Source organism: Pyrgilauda ruficollis, unplaced genomic scaffold, assembly GCF_017590135.1.
Source record: "Pyrgilauda ruficollis isolate IOZ18807 unplaced genomic scaffold, ASM1759013v1 scaffold9, whole genome shotgun sequence".
NCBI classification, from domain to species: domain Eukaryota; kingdom Metazoa; phylum Chordata; class Aves; order Passeriformes; family Passeridae; genus Pyrgilauda; species Pyrgilauda ruficollis.
In genome coordinates, this window is record NW_024531043.1 from 6126137 (window position 1) to 6142270 (window position 16134).

General features: G+C 38.2%; 1 protein-coding gene across 2 annotated transcripts in view; it reads left to right on the plus strand.

Moving 5' to 3' along the window:
* Positions 1–14313, plus strand: part of LOC121364770 (septin-2) — a 35178-nt gene extending 20865 nt beyond the window's left edge. Inside the window, exons 11-13 of one of the 2 annotated variants that reach the window (XM_041488286.1) lie at positions 632–689; positions 6898–6991; positions 13531–14313. In XM_041488286.1, coding sequence (XP_041344220.1) covers positions 632–689; positions 6898–6966 — 127 coding nt within the window. In that variant the 3' untranslated portion in view covers positions 6967–6991; positions 13531–14313. The remainder of the gene's footprint in view (positions 1–631; positions 690–6897; positions 6992–13530) is intronic. The other variant, XM_041488285.1, reaches the window with a different exon arrangement.
* The last annotated feature ends 1821 nt before the right edge of the window (positions 14314–16134 follow it).

The following is a 16134-nucleotide window of genomic DNA, read 5'->3' on the forward strand; positions in this document are numbered from 1 at the left end:
GGCAAATTTAAATAGGCCCCAGTCTATCTGCTTAGGGAGGTATTGCTTCTCTTGCTCCTTCATATGTAGCCAAAGAGAGAAGTTTAGACTAAACAATCTTTTCTGATAATTTATGTGTTTTATGGAGTTTATTATATCTTTTTTAATTCTTGGCAAGGTTGTCCTTGACAACTTAATGCAAAAAATCCACAACTACCTTTGCTGCATCTTTTTGGATAGTAACTTGCTCTTGTTCACATTCCACTTGTTCTTCAAGTATTCAGCAAAGCATTTTGATGCTAAAGAAGAAATGAAATAGCCTACGCAGCATTTTAGTTGTTGATTTTTGTACCATGGATAGATAGTGAAGGAACTCTCTTCGTTAAAGTAAATTGCAAAAAAAAAAAAGAAAAAAATCCATATAGCAATAAAGAAATCAAATATTAAGTAGTGGAGAGTGGATAGCAGGAGTCTCTGAGGTAAAGACGGCCTTTTACAAAAGGGCAGCGTGATTTTTAAAATGTCCTAATTTGTCCTGTGTGGAAGAATGTAGACTTTGATGATATATTAATTGAAATATGATTCTTGAATCTCTTCTTGGAGACTTTTACTTTTGTATTTTATGCTGTCAATGCATTCTTTTCTTCAATAGGCCTGTTGAAGAGGAAGTGGTAGACAAGGATAGAATCCTCCAGCAGAAAGAGGCTGAGGTAAGAGGAGCTTTCTAAAACTTGTTATTTAATATAACATGCTAGGTTCCAATTTCAGTTTTCTGCATCAGCTACTGCCTGTGGCAGGTAGGATTGGAGTTGTGCAAAATGACAGGCATAACCTGACCACACAAGTGGCCCTTACAGTGTTTTGTTTATAGTCACTTGCATTGTGGATGGGAGGTGGTGTGCACTCTTGGTTGCAGGCAGAATTTTTATAATTTCCTGTTTGGTGCTAATTTGCCATAAGGATATTTGCTATTTTAGGTATTGAAATCAATTTATGTTTGTCAGCTGCACATGCTGGGTGCTGTGGTGGGATAGACTGGCAGTCTCATGTCATTTCAGATGTGCAGCTGCTTACTGCAAGCACATTACCAGTAAATTTATTCTTATGTCTTGTGGCTATGGAGTAGAAATAGGCTCTTGAGTCTTAAAAATCCCATAACATAATGAATACATGTGTTTTTTCATCTTAACCTTGACTTACATCATAGTATTTTTGTTGTGTCTGTCAGTTTATGAAATTAGCTGTTTTCAAACTCTGATTTCTCACTCTGTTTCCAAGTTATTGCTAGGCCTTTTAACTTAGTATTTTTATGTTGAAGTTACAGAGACTCAGAAATTTTTAGCATGGTATTAAAATTCTAGCAGTACGCTGCCAGTGCTTATACTACTTGCAGTGTGAAAACTGAAGACTTACTGCCAATTGTAAGGTAGTGGGTTTTTTTCTCTTTATCCTTCTTTTATCCAATTCAGCTTGGACCCACATCCATAACTGCAGGAAAGATCATTGCACATGTGCAGTGATTTGGAATAAAAAAAAAAACCCTACAGTTTTGTGTGTTTCTGAGGTGGAAAATTGATTCCCATATATGGAAATTTTTGAAATTTACTTTGGTCTGTGCATTTCCTTTTTCCCTTATAGCATCCATATTTAAAAATATCTGACCCTGGTTAGCTATTGGCTAACCCTGGCATGTTGCTATAAATAGGAAAAAAAATTTCCTATAAGGAAATACAGAAGCAGCTGATTATCACCATAATTAGTAGTTAATAATATGCATTACTGGAAATTGAGTGAGCTGCGTATTTATCACTATATAACTGTATTTCAGCAGCATAAGCACACTTGATGACTGTGCACGTACAAGAGTGGGACTTCTGCAAGTGTTCTGTACACAAATTAACTGCCTCCCCTTTACTGCAAAGCACAGGAGCCCATCAGCTGATAGCCAGCAGTACTGAATGCTCTGAAAAAGTCAAGAGCATTTTTTGAAAATAATGTTTGTTTTTCTATTTTTCCTTAATGATTCCAAGCAGACAAGTAGACTTAAAGAATTTAAATCATAACTGTTTCTCCTGTTATTTGAACTATGTAAATTGTACGTGCCTAGTAGTTAAGTAGAATTTTGGGTATCCTTGTAGAACTATTTGTTTTAAGACTTATGTCTGAAGAAAGTCCCCTATAAATATTTTCCCTGGAAACTGTTGATATGGCAGGTACTATATATATATATATGTATATATTCTATTTATGCATTGACACAGAGGGTCAAAATTGACCAGTATATAAATATGTAATGTGCCTTTTATATAACATGGCTTAAAGGGGTGAAATTTTGAATTTCTCAGGGGACAGTCTTTGAAAGTTTCCTCTAGGGCTAATTGTCTCTGAATAACTGCTGCTGAAGTTGCAGGGGATTAGGTTAGAACTTGAAAAAACAAATACATTTTTAACTTCTGCATTCTATTGTTCCAAAGAGATCAAGAGGCTTTGCTGAATCTTCTGTGGATAAGCTGGTATGAAGTCCCTTCATCTCCAAATCATCCCTAAGGTTCAGACTGGGAAAAATCTGTAGAGGAAAGAGGCACAGAGGAAATGGGCTTGCATTCCATGGCCTTCACAGAGAAAACAAATATCCATTTCCCCTCCTGTTCTGCATTCCCATCAGTAACGGTGCTTGATGTTCTATTTACAGTTTTGTGAGGTTTATATAACCTTGGAAGGAATGAATGCTTGAACTAGTGCCAGGATCATCTTTATCAAGGCATCACTTTTGCTAAATGGTCTTTTATTATGCCAAAGGATGTGGTCCCCAGTTCAGCCAATTTGTGATTGCTAATCTGTCATTTTGGATTTATTGCTTAGTCTGGTTGTGCTTTTGCTCATTTGCAAGTGATGACCTGTTTTTTTGGAGCTGGAAAATGAAAATAGGCATAAAGATATTCTTGTTCCTTACTGTAAATATGATGCAGAACAGATTATTTTGATGTTGTGGTGTAAGTGGGCACAAACTTAAAGTTTGTAGTTTTGTGCCATGTTTTTCCTACTCTGAAGATATCTTGTTAATAAAAACCTTTGAAGGTTTTGACAGGTAGTGCTTCCAGAAAAATGTTAGGGCTGTGATTACATGAAAACAGCAAGGAGTAAACTTCTCTGGGTTTCTCTAGTGAGCTGCCCTGAGACTTTGGGCAAATCTTTCCACGCTTCTGTTTTCAGTGGAGTTGGTCAGCAGTGGGCTGTATATAGCAGAATGAACACAATGTTGAACTTGTTTTCTCTCTTTTCTTCCACTTTCTGAATGTGTGTAACCCTTTGGCAGATGAGATAAAGAGCCCTGGGTCAGTGTGGGAGTCAGGAGGGGGAACAGCAGTGGCCCTGTGGGGAGTGAGGATGGGACTGATGTGTGCAGCCTGCTGCTGCTGGGGTTGAGGGAAGCATTGTCTTGAGAAACAAGGGCCAGACTTCTATGGGAGGAGACAGCATGACTTCTGATGAAGACCTGCAGACCTGAGGGAAATAAAAACGGGTATAAAGTTTAATTTTTTTGATAGGGTGTTACTGACCAGTGCAGGGGGCAGAATGCTTCAGCCTTGCCCTGTGTACGTGTCCTATGGAAGACATTTTTCTTAATGGTAGCCCCATTTCCAAATCATCAGGAATATTTTTTCCTGTCTTCAGTTAACAAAATTACTTGTATTCTTGGTATTGGAAGTATTTTTAATCAAAAGAGCCCTTACAGGAACATTCACTAGAAAATCCACTGTCTGCAGTTTTCCATCTTCCCTGTTCTTGCAGCATCTTCACTTATGCCTTTCTTATGTAAAGGCATGGGCAGAAATAATCAGACTTGGTAGAGAGGAAACATATCAGTGGAAAGTAAATACTGTTACTGTCTTAATATTTCTCCTCCTGTGATACCTGTGTGTTGGTTGAGAAGCTGTTCATGTTGTTTAAACAGGAATAGTGTCTGTTGGTATTGAGATGAAATTCTGTAGGTACAGCAGAGCTGTGTGTCTGTGGTTTCTGTTAAGGATGTGGAGGCCGCTAACCAGATGTATGGTTCACTTTTAACTCTGTAACCTTAGCTCTCATTTTAAATGCTTGTTTCCTTTCTGGTTTGCTGCAGTAGTTACATGATTGTTTGAACTGAATTGTAGACCTGGCATAAGTAAACTAAGGGGCATTTATACCAAGGTTCTGTTTATTCTTTTGCCTTTTGTTATCTGAGAATTAACAGGAATTATTTGTCTTAACAGATTTCCAAACATTGTTTCCTAGCTTCCTTCCACTCATGATGTGCATTGGCTCTATGCTGTCATGTTGTAGCATCTGTTCTTTAGGGGATGAACACAAATATATCAATGCTGCTCTTGCAAGTGAGAGGACTCGGCTGGGCAAGATCAAAGTCACTTTCTGCCCTTGATGCTTGTAGTCCCCAACAGCAAAGGGAGTGCACATGTTGACATGACATCGATTTCAGTCTTTGGTGTGATTCTTTTACATGCTCCTTTATTAAGAGCAGAGGTTTTTCTGTTTATTCAGTAGGTCCAGTAAGGTGAACATGAGCTGGTTTTGTTTGTAATGTAATGTGGAGGAGCAGCTCTTGTGTCCTGTCCTCTACTCAAAGAGGAATTGTTGAAGAGACTGGCATGGTTACTCCTTGAGCACAATAGAGCTTGATTCCCTTTTTTTAATTTGACAACAATGTGCCTTGTTTTTTTCACAGGCCTTGTGCCTGAAAGGTTTTCTACTGGATTATTCTAAAATAGCTTCAGAAACTTGTCATTCCTTGACTAATGGAAAAGACTGAGACTTCACCAGTAGGTCTCAAAAACAGCACATGAAGATAGAAAAGGAAAATCTTTTACGCTCTTAATGTTAGAGCAGAGGGGGTTTCCTGGGGCTTTTGTGCTACCTTATATTTGTGTCATATGCAGCATCTGATTTATTTTGTGCTATGGGCATATTTTTATCAGTTAAAGTTAAGAAAATGCAATTCTCAGTGCTGTATTTAAGTCTTAAAATATAATGTTGGCTATTAGCAGAATTCTGCATTTGAGCAATCACCATAATATGTGTGCAGCAGTATCTCCTCCTGTGATTACTGAATGGTTTCTATTTTGGGAATGTTTCATGGCTCAGCTTGGAGTGCTCTTGGGAAAGCTCAAGTAGGAGAGCTTACAAAAAGCTACTTTTATTCTGATGGTAAATCTGCAAAGAGGCATTTCAAAAGACCAGGTGTCTTACATATTTACGAGTTGATCTTTGAAGCTTTTCTTTTTTTTTGTATCATGAAATCAATGCAGCACTCATTTTGGGAATTTTCTACTTTTTTTTCCTCCTTCTTGCAGTGTTATGCCATCTTCTTGATCAGAAGCTTTTTGTTTTAAGTACTTAGCAGAAAGATGTAGATGGGTTTATAATAATCCCCACAGACTTAGCTGAATTTCATGCTGTTCTGTGCGAATCTCCTTTTGTCAGAGGGCATCTCTGCAGCAGTCACAGGAACCTGAATTAGCCTCTCCTGAGCCCTGTGCTGCTGCAGCAAGAGGATAAGTACATAAGCCAGTGAGTTTTAGGCAAGCTCTGGTACTGCTGGCTGTGCTGCAATCTTTTTTACTCTTTAGTTGATCTTCTGTTTCTTACTCTTTCCTAAATCTGTATCTGAGAGCAGGCAAGAAAAAGTGATATGGGCACTTGGAGCTAGTTTTTCTTGTTCTGTGATGTTTCTTTCAGTTTGTTAGATTTTTTTAAACAACAGCTCAACACCACATGCATATAATCAAGCATTTGTCTCAGATTATTTTGTATTGAATCTGGTGGAGTAACAAGCATCACAACAGTTAATGTGGTTTACTGGATGAAAATAGAATAAAATTGTTTAGACAGAGTGCTTTTTCAGTTAGTTTCCCCCCTGAAAATAAATGAAAGCGCTTCTCTACATAAATAAAAAAAAGAGAAATTGCTGTACAAGCCTCAGATTTTTACATGATATCAAGTCTGAGATGGACTCATAGGTTACACAATGTGTATGGAAATAGCAGCCCATTTCCTTCTCACTTTGTAAAATGGGGCTCTTGTAGTTCTGCATGTGGGGCTTCCCCTCCTGCATTTGGAAGGAAGTACCCAGTCATTTGTAAAGCAAATTAGAGGCTTTTGCATATATACTTTGAAAATCCACATTAGTGTTCTTCTGTCTTAGGAACATTTGTTCTGATTAATATTTTCTCTTTTTTTGGAAAAAACAACCAGCAACAAAGCATTATATATAAGTGGCCTTTTATGAAATGGAAACTAATTTTTAAGTGTTATAAGAAAATTCCTTAAGAAAACATTTTTTTCCAGGAAAAGTAATTATTTAGATGTAAAAAATATTGGTGCTTAATATGTTTAGTCTGGCATTCCAAATTTTATAAACATTTTTCTATTTCTCTTTTGAAATAGTTTTTAAATCTTGTTTTCTTGTTTGGCTGTTACTGCTGCTAAAAATTTACAGAGTTCTCTGATAGTCACAGGATGAGTGTTTGTAAATCTTATGCTTTGAGCACCTGTATCAGAACAAAGCTGCTACACTCAGGTGTAGCTCTGTGCACACCTAAAGGACATGCTTTCCTTGTTATGGGTTAAATGTTGATTCACAGGTCTGCAAGCATAGCTGGCTTCAAAAGATTTGGATTCTGTTGCTTAATTTTCTTTATAAGTGTTCTTACAAATCTTTTGTGAAGGTTAGATTTACTGAACTGAAGAATAAGAGATGGAGAAAACAAAGTAATCAGTTTTGTGAATTATTGAACATTTTCAGTTTGTGAAGAGGAAAATAGGATCTGTGTTCTACCATGGAAAAAGAAGTTTTAAGGTTTCTTGGATTTTTTGGGCTTCCCATGAAATTGTTGTGAACACTTGGGTGTCTTTCTCTTCCAGCTGCGCCGCATGCAGGAGATGATTGCCCAGATGCAAGCCCAGATGAGGATGAAGCCTGGTGATGACTAAGGTGCTTAGCATCTGCATGCATCAGGTAATGCTTTTCTGACTTGTTTTTACCTCTTACTTAAGATTTTGGCAATGATTATTGTTAATTTTGAACTTTGGCCTTGCATTTATTGTACTTAATAGGAAAAAGTGATGTCATGAATAGACTAGAAAAGATATATACCAGTGTTATCTTCCAGATGCTTTTAAGACCTGTAAATCCTTCCCTTCAGTGCCTTACTTTTGGATCATCAGGCTTTGCTTCTGTTAGCACAAGCTGGTCAGAAAGTTAATTTGATTTGTAAACAAAAGATAGAGTGTTTTGGGGTATGTAGGCTGCTGAGTTTTTAACAGTTTTCTCAAAAAGCCAGACAGAATTTTGGTCAGGTGTACTGAATACAGATTACCTTGATGACGTGTGTGATGTATTAGGGGAGATCAGAGTGAGTGAAGAAAAAAATTCCTGTAGCACATACTCATTTTCTTCTGGTAGAATTTTTCTTTTAAATGCAAGAAAAAAAAAAATGGAAGGATATGAGAAGTCTTGTTGCTTAATACTTCAGTTTAATACTCTAGTTGTGATTGCTGGTCTTGTGGAATGTAAAGCTTGAATAAAATGGATTATATTATCCCTTATGACCTTGTGTCAGCTGCCAACATTCCAAGCCTAAAATAAGGAGATTTTTTGTTGCCTTCATGTGAACCTTCAGTCTTCCTGTTTACACTAAAAAAAAAGAAAAAAATCATTAAGAAATAAACTTATTCACTGGATTCTCACTTAAGCAGAAGTTGATGGTTTTACTGGTATGGGCATTGTTATCTCTGAGTGAAGTACTTAAGGGGAAATCAGTATTTCAGTCTCAGGTTTCTTACAGTCACAGATTCAACTGTTGCAGATGGAGGAGTCTTCACATCGTATCTTCCAACTTCCATACTAAGATATGTTTTCCTAGAGTTGGAAATCTAAACATTGAGGATAATTTTGTGGCTGACCACATGGTGTATGTGAAAGCAGTGTCTGACAGAAAGCTCTCATTGTCCAGCCAGGAGCTGGTCATTTTGCAGCCTGTTCAATATTGTTAAATACTGTAGTCTGAATTGAAGGTTCCAAGTTTTCACTGTGACTTTTTTGTCATGTGGCCAAATTCTTACCACTTGTAGAAATGGTTATTTAGTGTAGGAAAGCTTTTTTAGTGTAAATTATTGTTACTGCTTTTTGCTAAGTTCTTCATAAGAGTTAGAAATCAAGTTTAATCACATGGCACCTTCAGACTGATACTCAGTAAGAAAAACACACCATAAATCCACCCTTGTCCACAGTTGTTGTTGGCAGGGCAGAGGATAGCAAGGGGTACAGATACATTCAGAGTTCTTTGCTCAGTTCCTAGATGCTGCCTTTGCTGTGAAATCAGTATCTGAGGGCTGATGTGATGTAGTATTCCCACTAATGGTTAGCCAGAAATGGCCCCAGATCCCCTGTGTTTCACAGCTTCTGGCAATACTGGATATGGTCTTTATAAAAAGGAACTGGAGCATGGTTTGTCCCAGGCTGAATTTGCAGCCATGGCTACTTAAGTAAACAGAGTTCTGAGCATACTCATGTCTGTCTAAGGGAAATGTTCTTCTGCAGATACCTCACTCTGCTAATCTGGACTGCAGCTTGGACCACTCTGTATGTTAAGCAGGAGATTTAACAGTGTTCCCATGATCTTGTTGTGATTTGAACTAAATCTTGAGGTGAAGTTAATTGGGCTGAAATACTTGAGTATGGATGATTTTGAGAAGGATTTGAATGAGATCCTCATACATGGAGGTCCTGCTGTTACTTTGGAATTTGCTAAGCTGCTGTGGAAATTGTGACAGGTTTGACAGATTGCTTTCAGGAAAGACTTTGGAACTTCTGGTTTTGTTACCCTTGAGAGAGAGAGTGAAAGATAGATTGATTTTTTTTTTTAGAGTAATTTGTTGGCCAGTATACAGTCAGAACTGCAGATGCAGTCCTGCTAAACCAGGATGTTGCTCTATGATCCTGGAAGCATGTGGAAGGGAATTCTCATCCAGAGCTTAGACTTTAGGAAGTTTCTCTCATGCATGTTAACTGACTTTGCAACTTAGGAGGTGTGATGAATTCAACCTCCACCATTCCTATCAGATTTATTTGCTGTATTTTATTGAAATCACTATTTCTAGAGAAGCCAGGAAGCTTGTAATTAACACAGTGGTTAACAGAGCCAAGCTGCCAACAAATTTAAATGTAGTTGGTATTAATCTGTTTGTTCTATCGCAGTTTATCTTGAACATCTCTCAGGTTCTAGTTTTACAAGAATTTTAAAGGATCACCTGTGCTACTGAAAGCACAGTCTCTCTTCCCATTGCTCTTTTGCACCCTTACTTTGTGCTGAGAAAAATATGTGACATTATAAACAGAGAGTTTATGTAAAAACTCATCTTTTCACTCTTTTTATTTTGGATACATACCTAATTTTTGTGTTTTCTTCGAAAGTCCCTTAAAATATTTTCCACTACATAAAGCACAATTTTCAGGTGTTTTGGGAAAAGTGGGGTGTATGAAGACCTTCATAGGTAAGAGCTGGAGAATAAACAGTAGGGTAATGAAATGTGTTAATATCAAATATGTGAAATACCCACTTCTGATTTCAGATGTATTTTGGAGTGGGGAGGAGTTTGCTGAATGCTTTGGGGTTTTCTAGGAGGAGCACTGCATAATGATTAAAAAGTGCTAAACTCAAATTCTTGCCAAAAAGGCTGACAGGTCTGTGTTACCCAAAAGTGCTACACACATGGGATGACTGGAAGATCTGGTTTGCCTGATCCCTTTTGAATAGGGCCATCTTTAAAGGTCTTATGGAAAGAGCAAAGGGAGAATTCACTTCAAACAGTTTCCTTTACTTTCACGGCTGGAGTAAGAGAATAAGGGGAGTGAAAAAGGCAAAGATTAGATGCAGGGAATACATTCAAAGTTTCCAAAGAGGGCAGACAGATTTCTTGCTGTGGAGAAGTAGAATCCTGAAAGGGAATGAAGATGAATGCTGGTGGAGACTGGGTTAGAGGTAGGAAAGGAAGATGATTTTGGCACACTGGTCATTCCTGTTTCCAATTGCAGTTTCTGACAAAAGCCTGTGAGAACAGATTGTGGTGATTAAGATCTTTTGAGTGCAGCCCTGACAAAGGTGTGTTGACCTACACTTTTGTCTCTTTTCTCTAAACATTTAATAGCTTCTGTGTGCAACTAGTGCAGGTGGAGCAGGCAATGAGAGCACAGCTAGACACTGGAATATTCTTAGAATAAGCAGTAACAATTTTTTTACCCTGACTTTTGATATACTCCCCTTGCTAATATTTCTTGGATTTGTTTTTTCCTGTAAAACACAAGATACTGTTGTGAAGTGTAGGAGCTTATTGGTTCTTATATTTGACAGTTCACATGAAGGATTGAAGAGAAAGATGGAAGGATGTAATAAGATAGCAAAAGCTAAAACACATTTAGTTTTATTTGGGTGCAATATGAAATGCTTTTGAAATAAACCTGCAGTAACTCCAATAGAATATTTACTAGTTTCTGAACTTGTCCCTCTCAGATAACCAATTATTATGAAAAGCTGGAATGATTGTGCCAAGTGAAATGGTTACTGGTGCATGTTTCTTCCCTTTCCTTCTCTGCTTCTCAAAGTGTATCTCTTTGCAATCTGTTTTCCTCTTGTTATTCTTACAAATCTGATTTGTGTCTTCACTCAGTTTCAAGATCATACTGGGACAAATCAGTAACAGAAGTCAGGCTGTGGAATGCTAATACAGCCATCTGGAAATGTAGTTATAGTTAGGAAAATATGTTCAGACAAAAAAGAAACCCAAGCATCTTGCACTTAAAATATCTGTAGGATGCTGAAAATTCTTTTAGTATAGCTTGTGATTTCCACAAGTATTTTAAAGCCTCCTGAGCACATTAACACTGTTCTGGTTCTTGATAAGAACAGAACTAAAGACACCAAACTGCTCCTTCTTTCTACCAATGAATTGACATCATGTAACAGAACAACACAAAGCACTGTCATAGCAACCAGCCTTCTAAAACGATGCTGCTGAATGCTGAATTGATCTGATGAGAAATGTCATTTGAGGAAGTAGAGATGATGTTGTAGTTTTTTGGCAGCTGAAATTGAGAGCCTAGAGAATGTGAAGCTTGGGCAAATTTGTAGTATTTGTAACAACTGCCTGGCACTGCCAGTGGATGTTTCTCTGGCTAGAAACTAGACCAGGAGAACGCTGTTTGTGTCCAGCTCTCCTCAGCTCTTCTGACTGTGGAGTTGTTCAGCAAGCCCATTGATGGGCTGGCACAAGTTTTTTCACCTTTAGAGAACAGTTGGAAATTGTAAGGTAACGTGGGGAACCTGAAAATGTGTCAGGGCCACTTTTCCCTAAAGAAACAGAGGAACATTTCTGATAGTTTTGAAGCTTGGATCCTGATACGTAGATGTGACTCTGTGGTCGTCACCCCATTGACATATTTAACTGATGAGCATTGGTAATCAGTTTAAGGGCCAATTTTGTAATTTACTGTGAACTCGGCTGACGATGTTTGCTGTGGGGAAGTGTGAGGTCTTGCTACAGAGTAGCAAAGGAAAGGGAACAAACTTGAAGCAGTGGGTGGTGAATGAGGGTGAATGAAACACCAGAAGACCAAACTGTTTGGGGTGTGGTGACAAAATGAGTCAAAACCTACAGTGTCATCCAGCACTCCTGCCTTTTGGAAAGATGCCATTTCTCAAAGTTCTTGCTGATGATGGGACGCTCAAAGGGCGGTAGTTATCATAAAATGGGTGATATTTGAAGAAAAACAATTGAGGTGAGTGAGAAAATGTAGCAGCTTATCAAGCAAATTTCTCTCATTTGGAGTTGAGAAGTGAACACAGAGGTGCCAAGTCACCCTGAGTTGTAGTGGTGTTCTTGGAAGAGCTGAGGGGGAGACAAACCCGTTTCCTTTACAAGGCATTCAAAATCTTCACAAATACAAGATTCTGAGCTATGTGACCACTGGATCAGAGTGCAGGTGTGTGTAGTACTTGCTAGTTATGCTGCTTACTGAGAGAGTTTTGTTTTAATGGCACACTGCAGAAATATCCCCTTTGTTCAATGGTGGTATGAACTCACGTTGCAGATGGAGGCATTTGTTAACTCTGTGTGTTGGTGAAATGAGCATGGGGGACTGTAAGGTTGGTCTAGTAAAGCTGGAGGTCAAACTTGTCAAGAATGGTATCAACCTGATTGTATCATAAAATATTGCCTTACAAGGAGATGAGGAAGAAAGAGCAGTGAAATAAATCCATGTTAAAAGTACACAAACGTACTTTGTTCAAGTGTGTTCTATGAGCTTATAAAATGTAGGTATTGTGTAGCTAATGCTGCTAACATCAATGCACAGCTGTGCTTAGAACCCAAGTCTTCATGTTTATTGGAAATTCCAGTCTTTTTGTGAGTCTGAAACATGAGTTACAGTTTCTTCTTGAGGTATCTTCTGTAACAGATTAGAGTTGGGCAGGTAGTGGTAGAAACCAAGTTTCTCTTTCAAACTCAAAGTAGCAGTGTAGCACAACAGGTTGAGTTTGAATTTGGGTGTTGAATTTGTTTAGAAATTTATGGACTCTGGCTTTAAAGCCTTGCTGTTAGCTTGCTTGCTTTAGTTGTTATTAGAAGTGATGAGCTCCTTAAAATGAGAAGGAATTGTGTATTGAACAGAACTCCAGAGTGAGAAGGGCAAAGAGCAAAGCACATTGCTCTTTATCCCCACTGTAGTCGGGATGAGTGTTACAGTGTGTTTTACAAGTTCGCACAATAGTGTTTTCTAGGATATTTCTATTTTCTCTATCCAGATGAACATTTAGATTAACTTTTTCTGTCAGGAATGAGTATATTTTTGGGACTGGAGGATTTGAGGCGTTTCCCCTGAGTTTCAAATGTGACACAACTTCTTAACCAGGATCCAACCTTCAGAGAAAGCTGGGATTCTGCTTTCTTTGTAGCAGCCTTTTTGATTGGCAAGTAACTGTAGAAATATCCAAAACTGAGTTATTTTTGAAATTACAGACCAGTATCCTTTTTTTTAAAAAAAAAAAATCTTCTTTCCTGCTTTACCTTAGCAGTGTTGGTGCATGATGTTGAGCTTGCTGCCTGCTGCTGGCCCTGTTTAGCTGGGTGGTTTGTTTCCCTCAGCAGCAATAATGCTTCACAGAGCAGGCCAAGGTCCATGTGTTGTGCGCAGGACTGTTGAGAGGAGCTGTAACGCTCTTCTTGTGTTCCTGCAGGCTGAGGGGGGGTGTGGGTGCCTAAGAAAGTATGTAGCTAAAAATAAGTTCTCATTTAGAAGCTCTTATTGGACATTGGTGATAAATATTTGGGACCAAACTGCTCAGCTGATCTAGCTGTGATGCAGGTGACTGTGCTGCAGGAACTGAACCTCACCATTCCCTGGATTATTCTGCTTTGCTCAGAGGGGCTCCAACAGCCTCCAGTGCTCTGACAGTGCCAAGTTTGTCCTTTCTAATGCTCTGTTTTCCACTTTTGTTCCAGCAGCATACAGTTCTCTATGTGGATGGGTGCTCTCTTTTCTTTGCCCGAGTGGTAACGTTCAAATGCAAAAGCTGGATGCCACAGACCAAGACCTGCGTTAAAACAAACACAAAGTCTGAAGATCGTGTTGTAAAACTGCTTGTTTTATATAATCATTGTTATTCAACTTATAGTGTATCTTTTCTAATTCCTTAACACTGTCTTCATACTTACCACTGTGGTTTTATTATCCTTCCTGTACCTTTTTATTCAGAAACTGCCAAGAGTACACTGTTTGGACTAGTCATTGTGGTGGGTTTAATGAAATAATCATTTATCTGCTAGGTTGTTCTGAACAGTTTCGTGGTTAATACTAAGACTTTGTGGCCTGTTTACGGTAAATGTATGTGTGTTTGCACAGTATTATAACTTTCACCTGCCATTTTAGGTTATTATGTATCGTATCAGTTTTTCAGAACTTCCTCTGTGCTTTTGTTGCTTTTGAAGTTTCATCTCTGGTGATTTGCATTTGTATGAGAAAATGTACGAAACGCTGATGATTCACCAGTGATTGGAAAAAGCTGACTTTTCTAAATCTCCGTGCCTTAACACACCATAAACACTCCACACACCAACAACTTGTGTGGATGCCTCTGGAGCTTTGGCTTCAGGTCTCAAGAATTGATGGCAAAAATTTGTCACAGGCATTTCTATCTGTCAGCTGAGCGATGGCATGTCCTGATTTTTTATATATACCATAGCACTACTTTGAAGTTTTGTAATAAATTGTATGAATGTGGAAAACATTGATTTTCTTTTTGGGGTGTTTTTTCGTGTTTTATTTTGCCTTTTCAAGCTAATGTATGAAATGCTGTAATGGCATTGTGCACAGTGCATATTCAAAGGAGTTGTGATGTTTACCCTGGGGTATGAAGGTGTTTTCTAAAATTTGTAAACCTGCAAACTGCATTGATTTAATTTCAAAACAACTTTAAAAGTGTTTTACCTATAAGTTAGGTAGCAAAGCTTCACATCTATTTTTTTCCAAAGTTCATTAAGCACCTACTGATGTCTTTGGGTGGGTGAATATCTTGGAAAATGTGATCACACACCTTACTTTATAAGTTCATGAATGTTGTTATTTCCTTTATGTCATTGCTGAGTTATAGCTCTCTTCTGCATGCTTTTGTAGTCTTGTGTGTTTTATATGTGCACAAGTGTAAATTACTTTCCAAATATGGGATTGAGACACTTTGTCTTCTGCACTAAATTGGGGTGTCTTTCATGTAATGATTACCCCTAATTTTGCTGTCTAGCAATGAGTGTTTAATCAGGACAGGATTCATAAATGATTGGCATTACTGAGATGCATATTTGGCTTGCTTGGAGTTGAACTGCATAAAATGGATGTTACATTGTTACTTCAGTGGCTGCTATAATGAAGTTGAAAGAAGAACTGGAGTGACAGATTTGCATTTACACAAATGTTCTACCATTTTTATGAAGATTTGAATTTAACCATGTCTGTCCAGAGGGCCAAGGTGAGAGATTTAATGGCAAACTTTTTCTCATAATTTGTTTGCTGTTATTTGCGCATTTCTTGTTGTTTTTCTTCCAGGATTTTGCATCATGTTTTGCAACCCTCTTAATTATGTGCTGTCCGTTTGTTCTTGTGAAAGTCAGGACAGCCACACCCCTCCTGAGAAACCCAGACTTCAGCTGGAGACCTTAGTTACAAGCTAGATTAGCTCTCTGAGCAAAGGTGGCATGAAAGCTTTGCCTTTCAAAGCCAGCTAGGACAATGGAGAAGCAGACTATCAAAAGCATCTAGTCTTTAATTTTATTAAAAACAGAGGAGTTTTTCCTCTGTCTTTAAAGCAAGTCACGTAAAGTCAGTCACAGGTCTTGTGTAGGAAGCCTCAGTGAAAAGGTTTTTACTTGGTGATACTGAGTACTGATTGATTGTCTGTGCTTTCTTTGGGTTTGTGGATTCCAGATGGAGAATTTTGGCTCAAAGTTTGAGATCTATTTTAATAATTGTCCAAGAAGGGCTTGTAGAGCTGCTGATTCCATATGTGAGTACTTTCCTTTCAAGGTAGTTTTATTTTTTTATGCTTTCTACCACTTCTTTGATGTTGACTGATGTTAGTTTTCAGTTACATTTGAACTTGGTTTTGTTAAAATATTTAACAGCTTACTGGGGGAATATCTAGTTGTTAAGCCAAGTCTTTGTACTGTGGAGCTCTCTGGACAGGGAACACTGGCTAAAGCCTGCTTTCTGACTTTGCATTTCAACTCCATTAGGTGTTGGCAGTACCAGGGCCTTGCAAGACAAGTCCTTTTCTCTGAATTTCATCCTGGCCTTCTCTAGACAGACGTTCTCCAGCACTGGGACAAAGTGCCCACATGTAACTTTTTTAATGACTGTTCAGCAGGATCAAAGAGTATTTGACTGCAGTCCTTTCAGTCTTCATTAGTTTTAAAACACTGTGGCAGACTATAAAACAACTCATGAAAGGCTGATTGGCTCGTTGGTGCCTTTAATTGTGGTGCAGAGTCTCTGATGGTCTGAGCTTTCTAGCGTTTAAAAACAAGGAAATTTGCTGACAATTACCTGATTAATTT